The 27,868-nt window shown below is 40.7% G+C and overlaps 2 protein-coding genes across 3 annotated transcripts in view; one reads left to right on the top strand and one right to left on the bottom strand.

Moving 5' to 3' along the window:
* The first annotated feature begins 320 nt into the window (after window positions 1-320).
* On the top strand, window positions 321-18,148 carry kctd3 (potassium channel tetramerization domain containing 3). Of its 2 annotated transcripts, none has more exons than XM_049600974.1 (19): window positions 321-738; window positions 1,083-1,136; window positions 2,286-2,331; window positions 2,753-2,826; window positions 2,946-3,004; window positions 4,257-4,337; window positions 4,506-4,664; window positions 5,260-5,350; window positions 5,906-6,096; window positions 6,208-6,323; window positions 7,039-7,126; window positions 7,378-7,494; window positions 8,142-8,312; window positions 8,471-8,638; window positions 9,286-9,382; window positions 9,480-9,673; window positions 9,915-10,053; window positions 11,636-11,758; window positions 12,315-18,148. In XM_049600974.1, exons 1-19 carry the CDS (start codon window positions 668-670, stop codon window positions 12,895-12,897), a joined length of 2,622 nt encoding a protein of 873 aa, XP_049456931.1. In that variant the 5' UTR covers window positions 321-667; the 3' UTR covers window positions 12,898-18,148. The 2 variants fall into 2 exon arrangements, with proteins under 2 accessions (XP_049456931.1, XP_049456940.1); XM_049600983.1 differs by having other exon boundaries at window positions 8,471-8,626; window positions 12,315-18,147.
* A 1,421-nt stretch (window positions 18,149-19,569) lies between these two features.
* ush2a (Usher syndrome 2A (autosomal recessive, mild)) overlaps window positions 19,570-27,868 on the bottom strand; it is a 286,437-nt gene continuing 278,138 nt past the window's right edge. The window contains exons 85-94 of the mRNA XM_049604025.1: window positions 27,252-27,397; window positions 26,984-27,102; window positions 26,531-26,629; window positions 26,253-26,429; window positions 24,643-24,726; window positions 24,230-24,371; window positions 23,926-24,013; window positions 22,883-22,948; window positions 21,612-21,812; window positions 19,570-20,929 (exon numbers count right to left, since the gene is read on the bottom strand). Coding sequence (XP_049459982.1) covers window positions 20,840-20,929; window positions 21,612-21,812; window positions 22,883-22,948; window positions 23,926-24,013; window positions 24,230-24,371; window positions 24,643-24,726; window positions 26,253-26,429; window positions 26,531-26,629; window positions 26,984-27,102; window positions 27,252-27,397 — 1,212 coding nt within the window. The 3' untranslated portion in view covers window positions 19,570-20,839. The remainder of the gene's footprint in view (window positions 20,930-21,611; window positions 21,813-22,882; window positions 22,949-23,925; window positions 24,014-24,229; window positions 24,372-24,642; window positions 24,727-26,252; window positions 26,430-26,530; window positions 26,630-26,983; window positions 27,103-27,251; window positions 27,398-27,868) is intronic.

The following is a 27,868-nucleotide window of genomic DNA, read 5'->3' as shown; positions in this document are numbered from 1 at the left end:
ACATCCCGTTGTCTCACATGAAATAAATAAAGTTGAATATGTTTGATTAGTTTGTTTAGCCCTAATCAAATGTCCGGAATGGCTAGTGCAAAAGCTACGTAGGCTAATTCTAGATAGTGTTTCAATATTAGTGATAAAATACGTCAATAAATCCCTCTGTAACCAAGCTCTGACAATACACTTGCTATAAACTTACTATACCAGTCTCAATATTTAGATTTTAAACATCTCGTTTTAACAACTCCTACGTCGTTAAAGCGAAGCCGGAAGTGATCGGCGGTGAACACTCCCGCCTCGCCTGCACAGTCTTTGTACAGCTGTTTCACGTTGCTAATATTCTGCGCAAGATGTTATCCACGATTTACACGCAGGGCAGTGATGCAAACAAGCGCGCTGGAAAATAAAGGGATTCTTGTGTGGCCGCCTTTTGGATAAAAAGGGCCCCTGTCTCTCTTCGCCCACTATGCGGAGGCCAGACGACACCGCCGTCGCCCGTATAGGTCGCGTATAACGGGTATTTTATGGAAGGTGGGACGAGGGAGAGGTTGTGAGGCTGGGGAGTCGGGACATCGGCTGAGCTGAGGAGAGGAGCGTTAGCAAGCTAGCTGTGGTGACAGGAACACTTATAACGGAACAGTGAGTACAGCGACCCGTTGGCTCGGTCATCATGGCTACGAACGGTAACAACTTAACGCCTGGGATGGGAGAAATCATCCAGTTGAACGTCGGGGGGACGAGGTAAGCTTCGTTAACAGGACAGCCTGCGACATGATGGTTATCATAGGGGGCATTTGAGCTATGGCTACAGACGTGTATGATGTTGCTGAAGTAAGGGCTGAAGGGTTGTTTACTTTGTTAGTAACTAACTTATTCTTCTTCTTATCTCTGTCTCTCTCTCTCTCTCTCTCTCTCTCTCTCACACACACACACACACACACACACACTAGGGTTTCTTGATGAATTTCCTCAGCAAGCAGCATTAACAGCATGCCTCTACCATCTACCATTGTCATGCCCATGAGTGACCCTACATTTTCACAAAGTGTTTGTAATAAACACACTATTGTGTCTTTATACTTCAGGTTCAGCACCTCCAGACAGACTCTGATGTGGATCCCTGACTCTTTCTTCTCAAGGTTGGTTTACTGTTGTCAGCATTTGGACTCTCTGCATAGAATAGATGTGTACTGTTTGTGCAACTTGAGAATCATTGGAAATATTTCCAGCTTCAGTGTACTGTTAGAGAGTTTGCATTACGAGGAACATTTGGCTGTGTATGACTGAATGTGTCTACATAACCACAGTAACGTTATAACACGCACTGCACATATTTCAAGGCAGGCTTAAACCTGACAGTACTCAAGTGCAATAAATTTAATTTGTATAGACGCCCCCTGAAATTAGGCTAATGAGACTGTACTAGGACTGTTGCTACAGCGTTTAGGAATTCTCCCAGAAAGAGGTCAAAGACTCAGTGAGCGTGCTGTAGTGCTCTTGCAACCCCGTAAAACAACATGTGTATTACATAATTAATGTTAAGTAGTGACGTTCATTGTCTTGTCTCTGTTTTGCGTCATACGTCTACCATTCTGGTGATGGAGGATGTCAGGGGATTATGCATACTGAGGGCTATGATTAGGAGAAGGAATATCAAGTCAGATAAATTACTTTTATTAAGTGAGGCAAGTGTATTCATCCAGTATTCAATGTGAACACTGACAGTCATCCCTTGCTTTAAGATTTCTAGGGGGTTTGGAAACTGTTATTACAATGTTTGGAGTAAGTGTATTTGTCTGGGCTTATGTGAATGTTTTCACATGTATCTAGAGAGTTATTTAAATGTGAGTGTAACCCACTGTTTAAGAGGAACAGCTGATCGGGGCTGGGCAAATACCAAAGTCAGAACAAACTCAAACACTGGGCTGAGCTCACAGTGTGACAGCAGCTGACCAAGTAGTGCTGAATGCCTGTCAGACTGTCTGCCAGTGCACCTGTCTGCCTGCCTGCCTGTCTGTCAGTCTCTCTGTCCCCAGCTGTCTGCAGTCAGTATAAAGTCATTCTTCACACACACACACACACACACACACACGCAGCACATGCTGATGCAGCAGTAATCTGTAGTTCAACAGGTAAGAGTCACTGTGCAAACTGTTTGTGTGTTTAGTTCAGGTAGTGTAACACAGCTAGTGAGGGGAAATTGAGAAGTCTTTGGTTAAGTGGAGCACTGTGTGTGTGTGTGTGTGTGTGTGTGTATGTGTGTGTGTGTGTGCGTGTGTCTTTTCCAGTTTGCTGAGTGGAAGGATATCCACTCTTCGGGATGAAACTGGAGCTGTGAGTATAGCGTTTTTTGCTTCTTATTCAAAAACGGTATCTGCTGGCATCTGAAATTCTCCGAAAGCTTCCAGCAGACGGGACTTGCCATTTGTAAGATTATATGTGCAAGATCAAGAGGACATATCATATCATTGAGACAATATTAGGCCATATCTGTGGTCTGCACCACACAGGCAGTGTTTCATCATTCAATTTAATCCACTCTCCAGTTGTTAGACAGTGTACTGTTCAGTGCAGGGCTACAGCTAATGATCATTTTAAATAACAGCTTCATATTCCAATTATTTTTTAGTGACTTCAAGTATTAGAAATTAGTTTTTTAAAAAAAATGCCATGGTGATTTGAAAACAATTACTTGTCTTTAAGTGGTTGATTAAACCCTGCATTCCTATCATAATATTTGTTCCTCCACTTCTAGATATTCATTGACAGAGACCCTACAGCTTTCGCACCAATTTTGAATTTCCTCCGAACCAAAGAATTGGACCTGCGGTAAGGAAGGAGTCATGACACCATTCAGAAAATATCCCTGAGTGTTTATATTAAGAAGACATTATGCTGAATTGTAACCAGAGTCTTACTGAATACCTCTGCTTGTTCTCTCCCAGCAGGGGTGTCAACATCAGCGTCCTGCGGCATGAAGCAGAGTTTTACGGGATAACTCCTTTAGGTGAGTTGCTTGACAGAGTTTTGGAGGAAATGGAAGTAGCAGCCTTGTTCTTAGCACAAATAGTGGTACAAATAAATATTATGGAAGCCTCATAATGCAGTTGCCTTATATCAAGCTTGTAAAGAGCAGTCACTACATGTCTACGACATCACCAGGTGTTACATGCCTGTTGGCTGTTAGGGTACAGTGTGGGCAGCCATAGTGAAAGTGACCTGAGAAATGTTGTTCTAATGTTGTCTTGGCTTCAAATACAACATGACCAAGGCCAAAACCTTATTACTGTTATCTGCATGTACACTAATGCTGTTTTACTTCCTGTTTCGGTATTTGTAACTTCCCTGCATTGTCTGCACTTGAATGGGAAAGTTACCTTTGTGAGAACTGATCACCTGCTTTAGATCATTATGTGCACAGCAACACACGATACAAACCAATGTAGTAACATACAATTTAAAATACAGCAGTGGGCTTCAATGCAAAAACAGGATCTAATTATTAATGAACGTTATAACTTAACAATAAAAACAATAATTTTGTCAAAGTTAAAAACAAAATGAGGAAATAGAGTTTAAGGTCTAAAATCGGTAGAGTGAAAGGAGGATTTATTATAATACCCATATAATAGACCATCAGTAATTATAATCACCCATTACCAGGGTGTCTGCAGGTCCGTAAAGAGTCGCAAAATGTCTTAAAGTCTTATAAATATTATGCTTTAATAGTCTTAAATTAAATTTTAATATCTGTGAGGTTTTAAATGACACAAACGTTTCACCTAATTTTATTTATCCATATTTTAATTTATTTTTGTCAAAACAAGAATCTCTTTGAGTGAAAGTCCACATTATTGATGTTATAAATCTTTGAACCTACCACTGAATCTAATACTGTCTTCTTACTACATACTTGCACGTATCTGTTTGAAAAGTGTAGTTAAACCTAACTCACTCTAATAACTATATTATTACTTTAAACCTACCTCTGCACAGTATACTTACCTTGATACTTACCAGCAGTGTTTGTATATAAAAGGTGATCGGTCTTAAATTTATTTTAAAAAATTAACATGAAAAGATTTTAAAAAAACATTAAATTTAATTGTCTGATACCTCTAGACTCTAATGTTTTATAGTAATTAAATAAGTAGTCAATCTTGAAAAATATCTATCATGTTACTCTGGTCATTATGGGCTCATTTCAGTTTTTGTGTGTGCTCATGTCTGTACCTGTGTGTGTATGTGCATTTGTGCAGTACGGCGTCTGCTGCTGTGTGAGGAACTAGACCGCTCGTCGTGTGGTAGCGTTCTCTTCCATGGTTACCTGCCGCCCCCAGGTAAAGGCATGAAACTGAGAAAGAAAATGAACTGAAAATTCAGTTCAACCAATGTTCCAAAAACAGTTACAGGAAGGAAACAACCTGGTTTTAAGTCACAGACTATTATAAAAATACAAATCCGCACACATTCCTGTTGATAATTGTCAGTGTATCTTTCCTTGACAGCCATCCCTGCCCGCAAGTCAAGCCCTGCTTCATCAGCCTCTGGCTCCTCCTCTGATGAGCGACCGGGTCCGAGTGGAGCAGAGGGCTTCACCCGTGTCGGTCCCCCTCCTCACCCGTCCCTCACTGCCGCACCTGGAACAGACGACAACCACAAACTGGGTGAGAGTTTATAAGAGTAGCAGATGTAGCAATGAATTATAATTTGACAGTAACCCTGCTACACTGCCCAGCATTCACAGTGTGTCTGCCACATCTATACTGCTTTTGTGCTACCTTATCTATGTTTCATGTTCATATGTTAGTCACATCTGTATGTGTGTGACAGTAAGAGAGTACATGTTCTGTTTATGCTCATCCACATGTGCGTGTGTTTCTGTGAGTGTGCATTAATGCTGGAGCTAATGTGACCTGACACATCCTTTTACTGCGCTGACTGAGGTAGCCTAGTTTCTCATTGGCCCGCTCTCTGTTGAGGATGACATCAGAAAATATAGTTAGCTGCGATGAACAAAGAGCGTATGCGCTCTGGACTGATGCAGAAAGATTTGGGATGGCTGTTTTATATCATGTAATGATGGTAAAGTAAATACACTGATCCCTGCCTGCTTCTACACCTTTGAGTCACATTTTACTCAGCGATTCAGATGATGACAAATGATGAATAATGATGGTAAAACAAAAAGGGAAATTCAGTTGGATCATCAGGCTACATAAGTGCTATGTGAATGTGTATTTTGCGTGTGTGTATGTGCAGGTCCTGTGGTCGACCCCAGGAAGGTGCTGATTATAGCAGGTCACCACAACTGGATTGTAGCAGCTTATGCTCACTTTGTCATCTGCTACAGGTAAAACTGCCACAGCATGGTCGGTTCAGACATTCCTCATCCACGCTATAGTTCAAAAGGGGAGGATAAATAATTTATGATGGGAAGATGGAGTCATTATCTGTTGTGTCTCACATTACTCACTGTGCCAGTAAAGTAGTTGTCATCTTTGGCTCCACTTATTGTTTTTGTTAATTCAAGCAGATAAGTTGAGAGCAAACTGTTCTTCGGTTTAATAATTAAGAAAAAATAAATCCTTTTTTTCCAACAGCCTTGTTATGCATTGTGAAAATTTCAACGTGTAATAAAGGTGGTAATAAAAGCTGCCTAAAAACAAGTGAGGTAAAAATGGAAAAAATTCTAAGTGGAACTGATTGTGAACAAGTGTATGAAAAATAAATTTCAATCATTAAAGTCTATATCAGATCTTTTTTATCCCATGCACATCCAACTTTTTCAAAACACTTATGAACTCATAACTGTCCTTGTTTTATCAAGCACAGAACACTGTATTGTTGCTGCCCTTCTGAGTAAGATTAAAAGAAGAGGTAAATGCTTGTCTGTGTGTGTGATCAGGATAAAGGAATCTTCTGGATGGCAGCAGGTGTTTTCCTCTCCCTACCTTGACTGGACCATTGAACGCATCGCACTAAACGCAAAGGTTGTAGGTGGCCCTCATGGAGACAAGGACAAGATGGTGGCTGCTGCCTCTGAGAGCAACATCATCCTCTGGAGCATCCAAGACGGAGGCAGTGGAAATGAGATTGGTAAATAGAGAGTTACTGTATCTGCTTGTGTCTGTGTTTGATCGAAGTGAAACTGACCTGACTGGACTTTGAAAAATGTTATCTAACTCCCTCCTCTCCCCACCACCTCAGGTGTGTTCAGTCTCGGTGTACCTGTGGATGACCTCTTCTTCATCGGGAACCAGCTGGTGGCTACGAGCCACACAGGGAAGGTTGGGGTGTGGAATGCAGTCACGCAGCACTGGCAGGTAGGAGGGCCTGTATGTGTGTGTGTGTGTGTGTGTGTGTGTGTGTGTGTGTGTAAAAGAGATGTAGAGAGATGGTGCACACAGTATCATTTCATAGCTCACAATAGCCTTCTTTCAAGATAAAATAATGTTTTACTAGTCCCACGACTAGATGGGATAGCGCAAAAGAATTTCAAAGGATATAATGAGTAAACAGTTGAAAACAAAACAAATAGAAAGGCTGAATGACTGAATTCACATGACTGCATGAGGGAGTATAGATACAGTATACACTGATGTTGCACATAAGAGATGAATTGTCAGTTAGTATTATGGTCAGATAGTAATACTTAGGTGGATGTTGATGAGGAGGATGAGGACCAGACAGACAGAGAGAAAGACAGTGTGGCAGTGACAGTGTAGCTGCGGTGCAAAATTCAAGACACAGGCAGAGAGTGGCAAAAGTCAGGGAGGTGCAAGGGTTGGAGAGAAGCAAGGGAGAACAGGAGAACAACAGAGTGACAGCATTTTGTCTTGCACTGCAAATTTTTGCAACACATATAACAATAAAAAGCATCAGACTCGGTGTGCACAGTTTCTGTGTGTAACTTTTTTTTATCGGATGATAGATTAAAACAGTGCATGCAAAAAATATAGACTTGTGTGCAAAGGCTGTAACACCTGATTGTGAGTTCTTCTTTTTGTGTGTGTGTGTGTGTGTGTGTGTGTGTTCAAGGTTCAAGATGTGGTTCCTATTACCAGTTGTGACACAGCAGGCTCCTTCCTGCTACTGGGCTGCAACAATGGGTCCATCTACTACATTGGTACACACATTTACACACACAGTTTCCTATCACCTGCCACTCAGTTTATTGGATGTTTGTGAATTTAATTGAAGTGACTTTGTGTGATGTTTAGAAAATGCTTCTAAGAGCGCCTTGATGATTTTTTTAAAGAACAGTCATTTTTATTTAAATGATTCTGAGTCAACACAGGGATTGGATACTGGATCTAGATTTTATAAATTCCTCCCAAACCTCGACACATTAACATTTCGTCTCCTTCTTCTTTTCAGACATGCAGAAGTTTCCACTGAGGATGAAGGATAATGATCTTCTAGTGACGGAGCTTTATCATGACCCTTCAAATGATGCCATCACTGCGCTGTCCGTCTACCTCACACCTAAAACCAGTCAGTACACAAGTCTTTCTTAAAAACATAAAACTCGGCTGTCTGTTCAGTCGAAAGATACAAATATTTTTAAAATTGGTGCTACGTGACCAGAGAAATCAAGGAAAAGTGGCTGTGGTATTTGCTTTTGCTCAAGAGGTAGAAAACCTATAACTACCAGAATGCACTGTGCCGCACTGGACCAATAAACACGGCGACTGATGGGTTATAAAATGTGCGTTTGGTCGTTTCAACACAGGAAACAATAAAGCAGCCATCTGGTAACAAATGGTCTTGTATTACTGCCAAGCAGTACACTAAAATACGTTTCTAAAAACTTTTAAGCTGAGAAATAGGCAACGCAGTAACAGAATCTTGGTTCATATTTCATCAGCACTGCCTATTTTGGTCTCAGTATTTTCGGCCTCTGTTTTTACAGTACAGGAAACAGTATGACGCCCACTTGCTGTCCATAAATTCTCATATTAAAGCCATACAGTGCAATATAATATGTCTATGAAAACAGTTTAGGCGAGGAATAGGCAATACATACAGGGTCAGTTTTGGGTGTAACATAAATCACAGTTGTTGACCTGACATTAAAAATGTTGTGTGTGTATTTGTGTTGTGTCTTTGTGTCCTCCCCCTCCGTCTCTCTGCTCTCTCAGGTGTGAGTGGGAACTGGATAGAGATAGCTTATGGGACGAGCAGCGGTGCAGTGAGAGTGATCGTGCAGCACCCAGAGACAGTGGGATCGGGCCCCCAGCTCTTCCAGACGTTCACTGTGCACAGGAGCCCAGTGACAAAGATCATGCTTTCTGAGAAACATCTGGTGTCAGGTGAGGAAGGTGTAGCAGGTTGGAGGATAAGACAGTTTCTCTGCTGATAGAGGGAACTGGAGGGGGTAATAGAGGAGTGACACATCAGTCTCTCTTTGTTACACACCCCTCTGTATACCTGTGATTGTCATCTTGTGTCGTTTTTCTGTGTGTGTCAGTGTGTGCAGACAACAACCATGTTCGGACATGGACGGTGACCCGGTTCAGAGGGATGATCTCCACCCAGCCAGGCTCCACCCCTCTGGCCTCCTTCAAAATACTGTCCCTGGAGGAGACGGAGAGCCACGGCAGCTACGGCTCTGGGAACGATATTGGTGAGAGATTAAGTAAGAGAAGTTTAGAGGAAATATAAGAATATAAGAAGGGAAGATTGATCAATATGAGGGAAAGATAGATGCATCTACAGTAAATGGAGGAAGAAAGGGATCATCTGATACTATCCCGGCAAAAGATTGGGTTTGACATTGGTAGTAACAAATGGATTTTATTTTTGCATTCAAATTCAGTAGATAGCAGATAGGCTACTCTCTGTGTAGATATGAAAAAGTATGTCACCAGCTGTGACAGCCTTGACACACACTAAATACTGGCGACATGTCTGAAACTGCCAACAGGCTTTAACTGTAAATTGATTATTGCTTTATAGTAGCTACAAGGAGTTTTCATTATTCTGTCATTTTGGGAAGTTATTATCTCGCTGATGTATCTTCAAGTGTTAGTTTTAGTTATATGATGCTATAAAAAGGGGTCTGACAACATAATTGACTGCTATGTGTGTCAGGCAGTGTGCTTGCGATCAATGAACACCGGTAAAACAAATGTGTGGGCAGGAACTTAATACTGCGGTGACTGCTACTGCACAGACTCTGGCTCCAAATGACATCACCAGCACAAGATGGCAGCGGCTGTAACCGGGATATTTTGGCTTCATTTTTGTTCTCTGGGAGAGACTGATTGTGTCTCCTGCCCTCAGGTCCATTTGGAGAGAGAGATGATCAGCAGGTGTTCATACAGAAGGTGATCCCCATCACCAATAAACTGTTTGTGAGGCTCTCATCTACTGGAAAGAGGTTTGATATTCTCCATCTGTCTCTCTTTTCAACTTTGCTCCTGATTATATTGTTATAAACTGGGACTGTGCCTCATCTCACTGAGTTTCTTTGTCAGGATCTGTGAAGTGCAGTCAGTGGATGGGACCACCATCTCTTCCTTCATGGTGCGGGAGTGCGAGGGTTCGAGCCGGATGGGGTCGCGACCTCGGCGCTATCTGTTCACTGGTCATGGCAACGGCAGCATCCAAATGTGGGACCTGACCACAGCGATGGACACCGCCAACAAAGGAGAGGAGAAGAAGAGAGAGGGTGAGCAGAAAGAGATGGATAGGGGGAGAAAGAGGGGAGACAGAACTGTGTGTGCTTGTGGGAGAAGAGATGAAGAACAGTAATGTAAGAAAGCATGTCTGTGGCTGGTTTTACTCACCTACAAAAAAACCCCCAAAATCCTGGAAATACAGTAGACTATTTCTAGGATTCAATATTATTGTTTTACTTTGATGAAATACTGTAAATGTGTGTTCTGAAGCTGCTTTTGTGTTTGACACAGATGTAGGTGGGCCTACAGAGGAGGAGCTGCTGCAGCTGTTGGACCAGTGTGACCTGAGCACCTCCCGCTGCGCTACACCAAATATTAGCCCGGCCCCCTCCATGCTGCACCACACACGCCTCAGAGAGTCCTGCTCAAGGTTAGAAAGTGCTCACATAGCACATTAAAGGAATGCTTCACCCACAAAATGACCATTAGTGTATCAATTACTCATCGCATGTTGAATTCTTGAATCCGTAAAGAAAACTGTTTCTCTCTCATGCCTCCATTGCAAACAAAGAACCCAAAAACAGAGAAAGTTCTTGATGAGTTTATCCAGTCGTATGGTCAGTGCTTTGCCGGAGTCCTGACCTTTGAATCCTCTACTTCAGAGAGTTGACTGATCATCTGGTGTTGTGACACAAAACGGCAGTTTCTTGGTTTAAATAAAAAACAACCAATAAGCACTGTGGGGGGACTAACAATTTGTCTTCTCAAGATCACCTGACATTGTAGTTTGTTTTACTTGGCTCCGCTCCACTGCACTCTTTAAACCCTGGCAAAATAAGTATGTTGGCACACATCAGTGGAGTTAAAATTACATTAGATTCGGATTCATTGGTCAGGGAAAATTGAATCCCCCTCCCCCACGAAACTCAAAGTGGACGCAATGTCAGACTGAAGATGGAAACCGAGAGTAATGAGGTGACAATTCTGTCTAAAATCAGGCAACTCAGTTCTTCCCAAACACATGCTTTTTTGCAAAAACCTCACTTTTCAGAACACTTCCCCATACAAGTAATGTTCATGGATAAGCACATGCATTTGAACTCTGCTTGTGCATTGCATTTTTTAAATAGTGCATTTTGCAGTTTTTTTAAATAGTAAGGTATTAGTGAAAATAAACGTGTTCGGGAAACACAGAGCACACAACTACATAAATGAGACTCGGATTATACTGCACAAGTTGTGTGAGAGTTTGTAGTTTGGGTCATCCTAATTTTAATGGACATCGGAGGACTGTGTATCACTGGGTTTAATTGAGACTGTGCAATAAGCCACTAAATGTCTTTTAAACTACCAAAGAAAGGACTAAGAATCACCCATCTGAATGTTTGTAGCCTAAAAAATCAGGTGCAAGAACTAAGTTCTCTGCTGCTCAGAAATGCTCTACATATTACAGCTGTGTCTGAAACACGCTGGGATGCATCTGCTTTAGACACTAAGGTGGCGAAACAAGGTTATGACATATTTATACATGACAGAAATAAGCATGTGGGAGGTTTACTGTTTTACATTCAAGATCATATACCGGTCAAAATAAGAAAAGATCTAAGTTTACCAGATGTGAAAGTGCTGTGGCTTTAACCTTAGTGGGCTGTTGCTACAGAGCACTCAGCTCTAATACACAGTATTTTTAGGACATATGCACAATGGTAGTCACAGATACTGACAGAGACATACTTTGTTGGAGACGTTAACATTGACAGGTTCTCCAATACATCTACACTGCAAAAAACATCTCAAATTCAAGGTAACATGGGGTAATTGATTTACAAATGATTATTTTGTGGGTGAAGTATTCCTATAAAGACAAACAGGCAGATGGACATGCATATAAAATAAGAAACCAATCTACAAAAGAAGGATCTGTTTGTCTCAATACTGTGATCACAACATCACAGTAAATAACAGTGAGAAGTGTTGTGAAGGTTCTTACCTGTCTCTTGTATTTCTGTCAGTCTGCAGTTACAGGCCCAGGAGCCCATTCCTGAGAGCCAGGCTACGTATGGAGCTGTGCGACCCTACAGAGAGAGCCCCCTGCTGGCCCGTGCTCGACGAACTGAGTCCTTCCACAGCTACAGGTGAGATCATGTTTGTCTCATAGTACAAATACATTAAAGAGTCGCTTCACCCATATTACAAAACACATTTCTTCACTGACACCTAGTGGTATCAAGCCAAGCACATCATTTGCCATGGAGACGACACACTGTCTCGTCTTGTCACATTGGTGTGAACTGGCATGTTTTCAGAACGTCGCAGCCCGGTGCATCACAAGTAGTCGCAACTTTCAACTCGTCACAAATCTCTAGTCTGAACTGGGCTTTATAGTGGTGCTCCATGTCCTGAAGAGCTTCAGCACTTTTATCTTCCTATGTTCTACTCACACCTGATTGGAAAGATCTAGTAGTTTTAGCCAATGAAGAACAGGGAGAAGTGGAAAATATGCAGTGCTGTCTCTCTCCAGAACCACGAGTGAGGACCATTAGCACCTGCAGTTTTAAACACATCCTCTCTGTGTGATAATAATCTGATTATGCTACGACTACGCTTGGAAAACGTTGAGTTGTCTCTGTCTGCATTTTATTTATTTATCTATCCACCTGCACCTGACTCCATCTGTCCATTTTTCTATAGAGACTTCCAGAACTTCAGCCTGAGTCGAGGTATTCTGGACAGCACTGGCCAGACGTCCACACACGGCCTCAGCCAGACCCTTGATGTCCGCCGTTCACTCTGTGACTTTGGCCCTGACGACAGCGAGAGGAGAGCCTCAGCTATGGAGTTCTGGGCGTGCCGAACAGCCAGCTCAAGCTCGAACACAGTTATGGGAGCCACGACGACCGCTGGTGTTTCCGGGATGAAGACAGAAGGCGGTCAAGAGTCATTACGACAACCTCCTGACAGCCCGGTTCCCGGAGGTGACGTTAGGCGAAAGGTGCTCCCACAGCCAGAGGAGGGAGAAGGTGGGGGATCAGGGGGAGAGGGGGCGAAGGTGGAGGGAGGTGTCAGGAAGAGAGGAGTACTAGAAGGAGGCTTTCTGGGGAGGAAGAAGGCTCCCCCAGTCCCCCACCTCGCCTCTGTGCCATCTGGATCGGAAGGTGGTGGCAGCGACTCATCTTCCAATGCTTCCCCCTCCCCAACAAAACTCTCTTCCTCCACCTCACCCAGACACAGGAAGCTGGCACCTGAGCCGTCCAATCAGGACAGCAGCCTGTGACGGAGAGTGCCCACCACCCTTTTCTTTTGGTACCCAGTCGGAGGAGTCATCTTGTAGATGCACATTTTGGAGATGAGTTCTGGATATCACAGCAGAGGAGGAATGTGGCTTTGAGGAGTAACTGGATAAAGGGCCTTCTTCTGTAGGAACTCCAACACACGATGCTAATATGCTTTAATGAGTCTGTGTCTCAGGACGAGTCAAATATACGCTGTTTGCTTTTTACGCTGAAAAACTCGAATTTAAACCATACACCTTTTATTTCATTTAAAGGAACAGTTCACGCCCCAAATCAAATATACATATTTTTCCTCTTGCCTGTAGTAGTGTTTATCAGTCTGGATTGTTTTGGAGTGAGTTGCTGAGTGTTGGAGACACATAGTACTACATAGTTCTACAGGTAAGGGGGGAAATATGTGTTCTTGATTTGGGGGTGAACTGTCATTTTAAGTCAGTGAAACTCAAACATTGGTATCATACATTTGACTACAAAATCTATCTAACATGACGAAGCAGTTGCAACACCCCTACGTCAACAGCATGCCATCTCAACCAAGGCAGGAATACATTTTGTTTTTGATCTTTTAAGGGATTTTAAGTTTTATCAAAGTTGTAAAATCCTCCGGGTTCAACTGGAGCTCCAACTATCTCGGTTTGCTTTTGGTGTAACAGATGATGGGTGATAAGGTTCACACTTTCAGGCACAAATAGCAGCAATTTGCCAGCTTGGAGAACCGCAGAAATTGGTTTCTCTCCATGTGTTGATGTACAGTAACTACAGGAACATGCAAAAGTCCATCTGGCCAGGTATTATCAAGGGCCTGTTGTTGCTGCCTGTTAGGTTGAAGCACAAGCAATCGTAAGGCCACCAATGTGTAGCTTGAATCTTAAACTCATCAAGGTTCATCAAAATAACAAGCACATATGCACAGCACAGTGCTAGTAAAAGACTGAGGGTTTTAAACACTATCCAAGGAGCATTTTATCCTGTGGGATCCTCTAATGGAAGCAAAAGGGAATTAACAAATGCACAGTTTGTACTTTTATCAAATATTTAAAGTGTTTTTATTGACTTAAAGTCTGGCAGGAATGAATTTGTCCAGACCCTGACCTAACTTGTTCAAGCTTACCCCAAACTCCTGCTTACAAACAGAAAACAAAGAAATACTGTCATCAGAAACTTTAAAAAATAACCCATCACAAAAATACTCAATTTACAATAATATAAAAGATGAAAAAGTGTGAAGTTATTTCGGGAGATTTACCAAACAAATTGACTAATCATTTCAGCATTTCAGATTAATCAAAAGGATCAGGACCCTTTAAAAACTCATGATAATGTCTCTCTGACAATAAGTGCAATATGTCGCACAGTGAATTTTACTGAAACATACCTGAAATATGTCGCCCTAGCTGGAACCATGGCACCCACCTGAACCCTAATGTGTATCCACTTTTCTGCAGCTAGAGACACATTAGTTTCTGTTGTTGAAGCAGTGACATAAAAAGCCAATGTTTAGCTCGCAGTAAAATAATTTTGCAGTAAAACCTTGGAACCCTGCAACTAGCTGAACTAAATGAACTGTGGTCGTTTGAAATTTGACCAGTTACACTTTTGCTTTTTCTGCTATAATGAGCCAAAATGTCTGCTGCCTAATCCAACACAGCAGCAATTTAGGAAGGAACTTTCAGAAGAAAAAAACAAATTAGTGGCACACATGTGGAAAGCTTACTGTTGGACGCAAGTTTTAGGTTTTTTTTGTGTTTGTTTGATTTCTTTTAGAGTTTAATCCATCATAAAGATCACATTAACAGTGACAGCAAGCAAATATACAGACACGTTCCTCTGTGTCTAAACAGAGAAACTATTTGGTATGTCACTGTTCAGACAGCTACAAAAAGGAAAAACTGTTTGTGTTCCTGTCAACTCAATCTATTCTTCTCACAGTGGTGCCTGTGCAAGATCACACTAATTATCATTATTTTATATATTTTTTTACAGTATCACAATACAACTACACTCAGCTCAATACAAGGACCTGGTACACTACATCACTTTACTCCTGTTGCAACAGAACGTGTCTTGTTTTGTTTCAGATGACTGTCGCAGTGCCTTATTTAACTTGTTTGACAGTTACCAATCCTTTTCATTGAAAAGGATTCTGACCAAAGGCTTGTGACGACTGTGGAGCCACGTGACGGACCTGTCCGCTCTGGCTCTGGCTAGAACTGTCTCATGATAGATTTACAGCGGGCCAGATCAGATTCTCTGAGTGGTCACGTGAAGATAGGCATCACAGTACATTTTAAATCATCAACACTTACTGTAAATTGTAGATAACATTGACAAAGATGAAAACTGGAAAGTCTGTCTAGTTGTGAAGGCCTTAAAGGACAGGTTCAGGTTAAATGGCAGTGTCCTTAATTAGCATACCTTTACTGCTTGAACCCATCTGATCCCCTGTGACATATCCATTAGCTGTGTGTTTGGGATAAGTTAAAGAAATCAGGCCAGCTCTTGATCTACGGTACTATTTTATAATTCACGTGGGGACAACTGCAAAAAATTGTGACAGTAAAAAGATTAAACAGAACTGGAAAGGATGTCCTGAAATGTTTTTGCCAAATCCATCAGCTATATAACCTCCTTTAAGTCACTGCTTAATCTAAACTGACCTGCGACCCCTGCCTGTACAAAGACGTGCATTTTTATACACTAATTACCTGTACGATAAGTAGACATACATATTCAAAACAAAATCCTAATGTGGATGCATTGATGTGTGTTATGTTGTGTCGATACTTAACACTGTTGTTCATTACATATTGTTAATAATCATATAATGCTTATATTGATATTACCGTGCTATTGGACCTAACTGCATTTGCACTTGCACTATTAAGACTAACATTAAATTGCTAGTGTTTATTTTATATATACATATATATGAAAATATAAAGTTTAAAGTGTATTTCAGCACATAACTGTGCTGTCTGTCTGTCTTCTGTCTGTCCTTATCTGTCGTCCCTCGGTTCCTCTCTGGCTATGTTTACATTATATTGCAGCCAGATGCTAGCGAGCTAAAAGGAATACATATCTGTTTGTTTAAACTGCCCTGTACATCTTTGTTTTACGTTGTGTACGTTAGAAATGCTGCATTCTGTTGTAATGTTATTCACAGTGCTGACCCATGATCAGATGTAATGTTAACAGTGAACATTTCAGAGCCTCAATGTTCATGCAGTTTCAACAACTGTGTTCACTAAAACCTCTCAAACCTGGACTTGTTTCCTTCCTTTCTCTCAGTAGATAGAGATGCAACGAAAAAGACTGTTGAGATACAGTTTAGCTGTATTGTTTTCTCCATTTTGACAAAGTTAGTCTGAAGAAACAGCAAAATTTCAGCTATTTACAGAAGATATTTCAAATCTGTATTATCACAAAGCTGTAAAGTGTAGCACCTGTTTACCTTGTTTAGTTTCTACATTCAGTATGCATGTTTTAACACTTTGTATTGAACAAAGTTACACTGTTTTAGACCATTAAAGTCACTCCAGTTTTCCAGAAAACAGATTAAGACTAACAGAAACTATTAAAAATTATTTGTGATCTGAGATGTTTGAATGTATGAGAGTGTGAGAGGACAAGATCTTTGACAAGATAATTAAAACAAACATATAACTGACTGTGAAAGGGACAGTTCACCCAGAAAGGGACAGTTCAAGATAATCCACAGACCTTGTTGTAAGCAGTTTCATGTAGGAACTATTTTCTTTTTACCAAACTACGCCTGCCAACCATATCACTAAAGAGAAGGAAGCGTGCATCTACTGCTAGCTCACCTAGCACCACTGAGCTAGGTAACGTTGTAGCTCAGCCAAGAAGGACGCCATTGATGTTTACATCTCTGTCACGAACACAGCCTCTCGTCCATGTGTAGATGCACGCTTCCTTCTGTGCCATGATATAGTTGCCAGTTGTGGTTCAATAAAAGAAAAAAAAAGTTCCTACATTAAACTGCTCACAACAAGGTCTGTGGATTATGTCGAGTAACCACATTGTGAGTTCTGGAAAGAGACATTGCTGTTGAGTTTTTTAAATGTATTTAAAAGTGCCATCTAGTGCCATTATATGCGAGAGAAGCAGACAGCTCTACAGTCGATATCTTCAAAACTCACACCAAAACAATCTATTTATATATATATATATATATATATATATATTCTATAAATAGCTCCAGTTTTTCAAACTTTTTTGCAGTTTCACCTTTAACACTAGACTCAGTAAAAAAAACAGGCTGAAATAAATTTTAAGCACAGGGTTTGTGTGGTTAACCTGCCAAAGCACGCAATTTTTGTTTTGCTTGAGCATCACAGAGGTGTGTGTGTGTGTGTGTGTGTGTGTGTGTGTCTCCCCAGCGCTTTCATTTCACTAACCTTCCCGTTCAGACAGTCTCCTCTCTGAGACGCCGTCTGTCGTCATTGTGATTTATGAGTTTAATAAAATCTTGTGTGTGTGTGTGTGTGTGTGTGTGTGTGTGTGTGTGTGTGTGTGTGTAGCTCAGGGCCATACTGTCCCTTACAATCACTCCACGAGCTCTCTTTTCACAACCTCTCCCTCCCTCCATGGCTGACAATAGCTGTGAATGTGGCTGTGAATGTTTTAGAAGTGCCCTTGTCAGACTGGTGTCCTTGAGCGAGGGCACGGTTGTTACTGCCAGTTTGTTAATTTCAGACTTGCCTTGATGTTCCCTTAAGGGACGCAGGAGCAAAACTAAATTACTGCTGCATAGTTTTGACGGAGATACCGACCCTCTGTGTGTTGGCGGAGGTGTGTGTGACTGTGTGTGTGGTAACTAAAGTCTCTGTACAGCTGATGGCACATCTGTGTTATACTAAGTCAGCAAAAACGAACAGCATTTCATCCTCAGCTAGATAAACCATGACCAGGCTGAGGCACAGGAGTGTGTTACGCTAAGTATCTCAGTTGTGTCCCCAAGTGTGTTCCTCACTTCTGTACACACGCAAATTATTAAACTTTGTGTTCAAACTGTTTTGCTTTCATAATTGTAGTTCTACAAATTTAAATGATTATTTACACATATTAACCTCACCATAAACAAATAATTATGTATCACTAGTGGAGTTTTTGTCCTTGTGCTTCAGTATTATGAATTTCATGCCTTAAACATGGAATGGTACGTTTGTGTGTCTTTAATTTTGAGCTCCTGCATTTAAATACTGACATCTCCTCTGTTCACTGTGGAGTAAAACAATGTTAAACTGCAACACGCTGTCTTTGGCTCTTCTTTTAATTTGTTTTTCACAGGAATGCTGCCCTTATTTTTGATAAAGTGAAAAATAAATGACTATCATGCAACTTTGTATTCAAGTTCAAATTCATCAGACAGGCCACAAATACATAGATAAGGAATGATTCTTGGATAATTTTAAAATGTCTGCAGCCATATATGAATATTTAACTGAGACACAGTCATGCTGAAAGCTGTTTGCTTTGAGGATCAGTGTTAACTATTCGATGTGTTAATATTTCAACTAAGGCCCCGTTTCTACTGAGCAGTTCAGTTCAGTTCAGTTCAGTACGCTTTTTTTCCGTTCCGTGAAAAGGTGTGGATGGTACCAATGGAATCGTTCCATACTGTCCCCCATATTTGGTCCCCCCTCTGTTGGGGTACCTAGCACACAGATCGGTTACTAAAAGGTGGAGCTGTGAACACTGCAGTCTGTTGATTGGTCAATAGAGGACGGTCACTCTGCTCAGGGCTGAGCTGTGTCTGGTTTTGAGGCTCATGTAACCACTGTTCATACCATGGAGAGTTTTACGTATATTCACAATGAAAATAAAAGAATGTTTTGCTGCCTCTTGCAGCAGCTGCAGTCTGAGGAAAAAATAACTTAATTCACTGGGCTGACTGCTGGCGACTTTTAAGGTGGAACGTTCACTTGTTATGTTACTCAGTGTATGAGCTGACGATGTATGGTGTGTCATTAACACACCTTAAATTCACTGTGACAACTTTGACCATTATTTTAGTTTTTATATGACTTACACTTTTAGTAATGAGTGGATCTTCCAAGCATTTAAAAACATATATTAATTTCGACCGCATTATGTGAACTGCATATATCCCAGTCCTCACTCCAGAGGATTGTTCCTGTGGTTTACAGCAGAACCCCTGAGCTTGTCTGAGAAGGCCTACATGCACAAGCCCGCTATTTCTAAATATCCCATGGAGAGAGAGACTCTCACTGTAGCCTGTTTATTTTGTTATGAAAATGTCGGCATGCAACCCTGTTCTGTGGCAATAAACGAGGTGCTGACTGATAAAGGAGGAAATACAGTGAGTGCTGGACGGAGCAGCAAGTGACAACAACTCCGCCCACATGAAAGAGTACTGTTTGTAGTGGAAACACTAGGGTCTAGGTACCATGTCTGAAGGGTTACTTTTGGTTCCAAAGGTACTATACTGAAAGTGTTTGGTGGAAACGGAGTTTAAGTTTCAAGTGAAGAAAATATAAGAACACCAGTGGAAAAGAACATTTTCTTGACCATTATTTATAATTTCTCAGAAAAACACAAACATTAATCAATGGATCATCTATAAATAAGACTTTTTTTTATACAACAACCTTAAATAATACTGCCAGTGTAAAAAAAATAAAGAAAAGTTTTTATAACAATACAGTAGGCTTTGATTTTGTACACAAAAACCCATCAACGTTACACAGAAATTCAACATCTTGTCACGGTAAATACTGTTTCTATCCCAATCTAGGCCCAATCTGTGGAATCAAAATATAAACAATGTTGTACTCCTGCTATAACACCAACACAGGACATAGCTGAGATTATTTTCATTCTTAAACTGATTGCTGTCCAGATAAAACAAATCAGGCCACAGGCAAACAACACTGAGTCTTTCACTGACAGCTAAACTATGAAATCAAACCCAGGCATGTCCAGTTCCTTTTAAATTTAAATCACAGTAAACCGTATGTCAACATCTGATATGATTTAAAAAATAATAATATTAATAATAAAAAATCTCAGATTGGGCTTTCAAGTTACATCACATAATCACAACAATCAGACGGCACATCTGTGATTCCCAGCCACATTTAACACATTAATAAAAAACAGTTGGCATTTTTTTGTCTTAAAACTAACACCAAGGCCATGTGTTGTAATATAACTACAGGACTGCTGCTGCTGATCATGTGTGAGCATACTAGGCACAACATCTTGTTGAAGCGGGGGGGTGACTCAAGTCTTTGAGGAAACAAACCTACTCTACCTGATCTGCTACTAACAGTTGGCAAGCAGAGATGGTTCTTAATCACAGCAGGATTTGAGATATAATTTACAGTATAATTACAATCCACATAGAGAAACATTTAAGTTATGCAGCCAATTTACTGCAGCTGCGCCTCACAGCCTACACAACCACAGCTGACAGGGTCCATATCTGAACTGAACTCATGGATGCTGGATGCCTGCCTCTACTCAAGTTAAGACTAATAGTCCCTACAGGGAGTCACACATGCAGCTCTGTAAAATGAGACGACACCTGTTTTAAAATAGTTTAAGATGAATGCTGCAGTAAAACAAACATTATTATCCTCTTCCTCTCAGGTCTTTGCACCGTACCAGTGCATTTTGGACGTAATCAAAATGAGATGAGAAGGAATCACTGCTCATCATAGTGAACAATATTTCATTTACAGTATCTTTCAAGACCTCCTTAATCACATTTCAAGCTTTGTAAATTGTGTAGATAACTTTTCATACTTTCAAGTCCTGTTAGAAGACCTGTCTGTCCTCAGCTAACACCAAACACCAGGTATGAATGTTTCACTGTCCTGGTTTGAGACCATGTCTGAGTTGCGACTGTGATACCTGATCAGACGTACAGTAAGGATCTTATAGATGAGTGTCAGTGAACATGGTGTGCTCCTTTTTCACAGATTTTAAGGCCTTGATTGCGTCCACAAACTCATCTTCCTCCACGTACTGAAAGAGAAAACACACGAGGTCACAAATGAGGTCTTAAATATTTAAAGAGGTGGCGACAGTTACGGTATGTACTGTAAGCCCAGTGAGAGGAAAGCACAGGTGACACCAGTGTTACTGAGTTAAGGGACATGACAACTTACAAAAGTAATTTCTTTTACAAAGTTACCAGCAAATGATGATAATGACGCACATTATGTGTGTGCACAATATAGTTTGCTTCCGATGCTGACATTAAGCTAAATCAATGTTATCAAGATAATAATAAAATATTTCTTACTAAGCTTTGCTTCTTGTTTTTATTTCTTAGATATATAATTCAAGGTATTTCTTTTGACACACTTGCTGTTTTTGTTTATATGTATTGCTATCTTTGTCTTTTGGTGTCTTTGACAGACACTGAAAACCAATGAGTTTGCATTAATCAACAAAGATCAGCTAATGTCAGGCAATTTAGGGCAGCCTGCTTCCAAAACAGGATCTTTCACTTTATGGCCAATATCCCCCACACATGATTTCTCTGACCCTCCTAAATGACCTTTTGACCCTATAGTACATGTGTGGTGGTCCTGGTCTTCCTGTTAGGGCTGTTTCTAAGGTCTATCAGTGCTGTAATCACTTAACTCTAAAGTAAATCCTAACATAAATTACAGCAATTCAACAAACATATATCCGTCCTCACCAGTCCAGAATCATGTCCCAGTGGGTTGTCCCAGCTTCCTTCCTCCATCATCAGTGACTTCCTGTCAATCAGCTGACTGACGCTACGGTGCAGGGAATGCTGGGAGTAGGCCTGACCGAGGTCTGTTTGGCTGGGAACCCGCAGGACAGACATGGGGCTGAACCGTGAGCTGCTGCCAACTATCTTGGTGTCTGTCAGACCCTAAAATATAGATATTCAGATGGTGATTCAAAAGATATCATATTATAGTTTATATTAATGCAAACAGTTTTTTAATGCATGCTCTAGTTTTTATTTGGATTATGTTATGCATTACACTGCCTTACTAAGTCGTAGTGTAAGATATACACAATTGTATGTATGGTGCATGGGATAAAACATGCAAAAATGTTTTTTCCTTTAATTGCAACTTTATCCAAGAAGAGTTTCTTCAACCCAGAACCCAGAAGTAAAAACAACACCCATTAAACATTTTCACCAAATAAAAATGTTGTTTTAAAGGTCAAAGCCCATTGCTTTATGTGATCTGGATATTGTAGGTGTATGTCAAATAAATCCAGAGAGCATGGAGGTAAATAAATTCTTGATTCTGTTGTATACTACCAGGAAAATATGCATTTGAAATGTTAATCATGTGTAACACTTTATTATTATATGTGAGTGACTGTTTGAATTGGGATGTGTGGTAGTAGCTGTCAGTGTCATAATATCAACAATCAATAGGGGGCAGTGCTCAGCAAGGATTGGCCCTTTGTTTCACACAGGGGTGGTGGAGTAAAAATCTTATTTTTAAGATGTGCTCAAGAATCAACAAAAACACAGCAGACACACAATTGATACCAGTTTTGCTTGAGCCATAAAACAAAGGACAGGACTGAGATACATTATGACACCGTTTTCATTGTCAGATGAAGTCGTATGAACTCTGGCTTCAAGGTTGCTGCTGTAAACTTTAGATATATCACATGATTTTATTCGTTGCATACTAAGTCAACGCTGTATTTAAGGACACACTGACAGACTGCACAACATGCCTTACCGTTATAATAATTCATCTTACCACACACACACAAAGCATGCATACACACACAAAACAGACATGCGTAGAGGGGCACCCACACAACGTCACAGTCCCGTACCTCCGTGTACACAGTGTAGCTTTTAAGTATAACGTTGCTGATCTCAACACAGTCTGCTACAGTGTCAAACTGCAGGGGGACAATAAAATACACATTTAGGACTTTGAATGTAAATATAGAAAATAGTCTTACTGTGGGATGGTCAGGGAGGAGCACAGAGCTGGAGTGATGTTTAGAGCACAACTCAGGACAGGGCCTCTGAGAGACACAGAGAGAGAGACAGAGAGAGAAGATGGAGACAACAGTGTAGGAATGAAGGAAGGGAGTCGGAGAAGACAGATATAAAAAAGGAAAAATAGAGCAAGATTGATCAACAGAGAATGGAAAGGGGCAAAAATAAAGAGAATTAAATCAATTTTTAAAAAGAATTATGTGTGAGGAAATCAAGTAGAGGAGTAGTAAGAGTGGAATGTGGTTAATTTGGTTCAAGTAGCATTGTTATTGAAAGTTACTGGTAATGGGTGATTGGAGATTTTGAGGGCTGATGACTGTACTTGGAACAAACTTAAATATATCAGATGAAATGTTGCTGTTTCCAAGATGCTTTTGTTGAGGAAAAACAGCAGGATTTGATCCTAAAGACACAACCTACACTTACTTGTAGATGAAAGAAAGACTTTATGTCAACGTTTGATTTATGTGAAAACATAAAAAAAAAACAAAAAATCCAAACTCTGATTCCACAGATTTTTACTGGGCAACAATGTGATGTCAGTCCTTGTTAACTTGAGCTTTAACAAGAATGCAAACATGTAGGAGCAGGTTTCATCATCTGCACAGATGCACATACTAAACCAGGTTTTCAGTAGCTGGTAACAGTCACAGAAAATAATTCCTATTCTAAGAACAGCTCTCCAGTAACAGTGGTCGTTTCAGCCCCCTCTGGTGGAACAAAGATTCAGACACAGCTGCTCTTACAAAGACAGACTTTTCTAAAATGTTTAAAATGTGCAGGAAAAAGAGTTTTGATTCAGCCAGTGAGTTAAAAATAAAATCAGATAAAACATGAGTGAAACAGTCTTGTTTCCCTTCAGTAATATCTCTCCTGACTTTTCTTCTGCTTTAACCTCTTTGTAAACCTGACCACCTCTCTCTGTCTCTCCTTCTATCTTTTCCCCTTTCAACCATCTTGTCATTCTCTCTCCCCGAGCGTCTTGTTTCCCTGCTCCTCTCACCATGTACGTCTCTCCCCCAGCCTTCCTGGTCTTCTGAAGCATGACCAGCGGGGGGCGCTCTCGGGCTGATGGATTCTTCCTCAGGGCTCTAGAGGAGAGAAAAAACAATCATTCACACCCTTTTTGTTTTTGTTCTTGTGATTAAACTGTGTTCAAACATACAGTGTGCTGTGTTTCATAAGTTGTGCTCTTTTTCATATACCACTGCAGTTTTATATCAATAACTGCAGAGCACCTGAGGAGAAGGAATTATTTTGTTTTCATGCCTTAAACCATTGACATGCTACATACTACATTAGACTACCTCTGTAACACTAGGCCCAGCAGTATGGCCAGCAGGAATAGACCCAGCAGGGCTAACAACAGGATGAACCACAGCTCAGAGTAAACTGGTGTTGCTGACATGCTGACGCCCTCTTTATCTCCGTCTTCAGGCTCCAGAGGATCTGCAGACAGAGAAATAAATAACTTACTGGTTTAACTATATGTTTAATTCTATGTACTCTCTGTGTATCTCTTGTATTTATCTTTAATTTACCTAATTCTGCCTATGTATTGTATATGACCTGACAACATGTTTTAATGTAATATAATGCTAATTAAGTTTTACTGAATTACAGTGAGGAAGAGGATGTGAAAGACAGATGCAAAGATTCTGATTTGATTTTACACTATGACTGATTCCAGCAGAATGTGGTGTGTGCGTGTATGTGTTACCTAGGCCTGTGGCGGGGCTATATCTGATGGTTGGAGTACTGGCACTGCCACTGTTTGTGGTACAAGTCACCTGAAATGACAGAGCTAATAGCAGAGGGAGAGAGGAAGAGACCAAAGGTAAAGAAAGAAAACAGAGCAAAACAATAAAGTGTTGATTTGTTACGTAGAGATGTCTCTAAATTGGACTTTGAGCCTTTGATAAGGCTGCTAACATACACAAAATAAATGAGGTGAGATGCATTCATACATAGATACAAAGACACTTCCTTTGGAAAGAAGGAAAGAAAACGTACATTGGTGGTTACAATTGTCAAAAAAGTCAAATTACTCTGGATGCTTCTCCTGACAGCACTCTGACTCTCTCTATCCACAACTACAGCTCATTCTGTCATGATGACTTGCAATTCTCTGAAATATTCCCCTCACTTTGGAACATCCCCTTAATCAAAAGCTGATCCTCATTACAAACCTGACAGCTAATAAAATATGTTCTTATGCCTTAAAGAATTACATTTGTAAACTATTCTCGGATAGAGGGGTGGGGCAAAGTGTTAGGGCTACATGGCCCTCCAAACGTAGGTTTTTCAGAGGCACACTTAAAAGTGTCAAGAGAAGTCATCAGCAAGATGGCTGCTAAAGCAAGAAAAGAAAACCACAAATGTATTTTCTTCATAAATTAAGGTTTACATATTATGATAACCATCATATTATCTTAGCACATTTTTTATAACAAGCACAACAAAAGAAATGACTAGTATGCCAATGTCTTGGTAGCTAACTAGTTAGCTAGCTAGCTAACACTAATGTATTGTTAAATATTGTTATTGCTGATGTGTGCATGACAGTGCTGCATTTTGACATATTTCCATGTTGCATTCCCCACCCATTTGACGGCATATGACACCCAAAATTTAACTTAAGTCCAGCAGTGACGTTGCTGCTCTTGTTTACACACCTGATATCAATGCAGACTGGCAGGGTAGGAGCACACATTAGTAACATCAGACTAATTTTTAATTTTATATACTTTATTAATCCCTCTGAGAGGAAATTCAATTTTATAGAGCTCCATTAGTGGTCTGGTGATGAAGCTGTGTTCTTTTTTTTATTTGATGACTCGTTTGACCAATTGGTAGCGTGAAACTTAAGTTGTGAATGAATTGCAAGTGTCTTGGCAACTGTAAGAGCCTGTCTGTAAGAGAAATCACCACTACAGAAGACGGCACATTTGCACTTGTCGCATCTGTTTACGTAAACGCCAGCATACCAACAACGCATCAGTATCTTGAAGGGTTTTCTAACTAGTACCCTCTGTAATTCTGGGAAGGGGTACAAATATGAAATGGGACTGGGTCCAAGTATAGCATTTATTTTTTATTCTAATATTCAACAGCAGTCTATCAACACATCATGTTTAATTTTGTTTAAAGTCACACTGCCTGCCAAAGTGCATTGATCTAAATGCACCTGCTTATTGTGTGACTGTAGAGGCAGACATTCCTCCTAAAATGTGTGAAGTTATCTGCTACCACCTTGCTTAAATTAGTAAGTGTTTGGTGTGTGTGTGTGTGTGTGTGTGTGTGTGTGTGTGTGTGTGTGTGTGGTCTCACTTTTCTGCGAGGTGCGTGGAATATGGAGAAAGCTGTAGAAGCCAGTGTAGACCCTCAGCTGGCTCTCTGTCACACTATACTCCTTCAGGTACCCGTTGAGGGAGAAGGAGCCCGTCCAGTCCAGCCAAATAACTGTCAGGTTGCTGCCCACTGAGAAAGGAGACACATACTGGGGGGCTGGAAGGACGCAGACAGAGGGGACAACAGAGACAGTGATGTGTTTTCATTGTTTTCATGACTGGTTAGCTTGTGAGGGATTTGATACATTTTTGTTTCACCTTCGCTGAGTGTGGTCACAGTAGTCCAGTTGGAGGCAGTGCTGCCCATGTTGTTGAAGCAGGCAGCTCTCAGCTGATAGGTGGAGTAGGGTTGGAGACCTGCACAGAGTAGTTCAGTTGTTTTTTTCCCCCCACACAAAACACAGACAGACAACACACTGTGCATCTACCTGTCCAGGTCCTTATAATTAGCTGCTATCCTTGTGTGATGAAGGCTTGCAGTTTATCTCAGTCTTTCTTGCAAGTGCTTGTTTAGTATTTAAATATCTCCCAGTTTTGTATGATCAGTGTGTCACTCACTGCTGGAAATTCTGAACTTAACTGCTTTGTACTTTTGTTAACATCGTTCCTCTGTCTTATTCTAATTTGGTATTGATGCAAATATAATTTTCACTGTAAAGCGTGTCAGGACATGTTATGCATTTTAAAAATATCTTGATTTGACATGAGCACCTGTCACATTGTGGCTCCACCTTTTACCGAAGAAACAGATTTCTACTGCTCCTTCAGCACAAGGGAGGGGTACAGGCTGGGGGGGCTGTGGGCAAGGTGATCTGAGATGAAGCTCGCAGCTGGAAACAGAGAGTAAGTGAGTGAGAGTGACAGTATGGTACGTGCATCTGTTTGTGCAGTCTGTCTCACTCATTAATGAAATCTGAGTGCAAACAGTTTTCTCATTGATAATATGTTGAATAATGTGCACTTTTGTTTTACCACTCACCTCTCAATGATTCCATTGGGTGCCAGAGGCTCGTCCCACTCCAGCTGAACTGAGCGGGAGGTCAGGGTGACGGGGCGCGGAGAAGGCTGGTGGGCTGGGGGGGCAGCTAGGGTGTGGAGTTCGCTCAGTGGACCCTGGGTACAGCACTGTGGAATGTTCAAAACCGACAGTTTAAGGATTTGTAGTATTTCTGAGTGTACAAATACACTCTCCTCTCAGAGGATTCATAGAATAATTAAATGCACGATATGTAAACACTGAGTTCAGGGACTTGTTTTGCAATTTAAAGTATAATTTAAGTATCTTAGAGTAATCAGAATTATTTAAGGCAAGCAGGAAAAAAAACAGCGTGAACCAGCTAATGCAACATCCTGTAAATTGCTCTGCCAAACAATATGTCTCCAAATCAGTGATGACATTTAAACTGCTGACCATCTTTTCTTTACAAGAAGTATTTCAAAGCAAACCTAAATGGATTATCCTCCAATCAATTTACTGTATCTGAAAATGATTCCCTGTGCTATTTTGGAACTAGGAGACCAGATAATAACCAGACCGAATCTCTGATCTAACTTTCATGACAGAGTCTAGCTGTTATGTTCTAGCGGTACATAATA

Source organism: Epinephelus fuscoguttatus, linkage group LG2 (genome assembly GCF_011397635.1).
Source record: "Epinephelus fuscoguttatus linkage group LG2, E.fuscoguttatus.final_Chr_v1".
NCBI lineage: Eukaryota > Metazoa > Chordata > Actinopteri > Perciformes > Serranidae > Epinephelus > Epinephelus fuscoguttatus.
Note: the sequence above shows the minus strand (reverse complement) of the source record. Positions and strands in the feature narration are given on the sequence as shown.

Bases quoted from the DNA above. Each gene is read 5' to 3' on its own strand.
- kctd3 (XM_049600974.1), top strand. From the start codon at position 668: ATGGCTACGAACGGTAACAACTTAACGCCTGGGATGGGAGAAATCATC. The intron at 739-1,082 runs GTAAGCTTCGTT...TTTATACTTCAG, and splicing joins TTGAACGTCGGGGGGACGAG to GTTCAGCACCTCCAGACAGA. The intron at 7,495-8,141 runs GTCAGTACACAA...CTGCTCTCTCAG, and splicing joins CTACCTCACACCTAAAACCA to GTGTGAGTGGGAACTGGATA.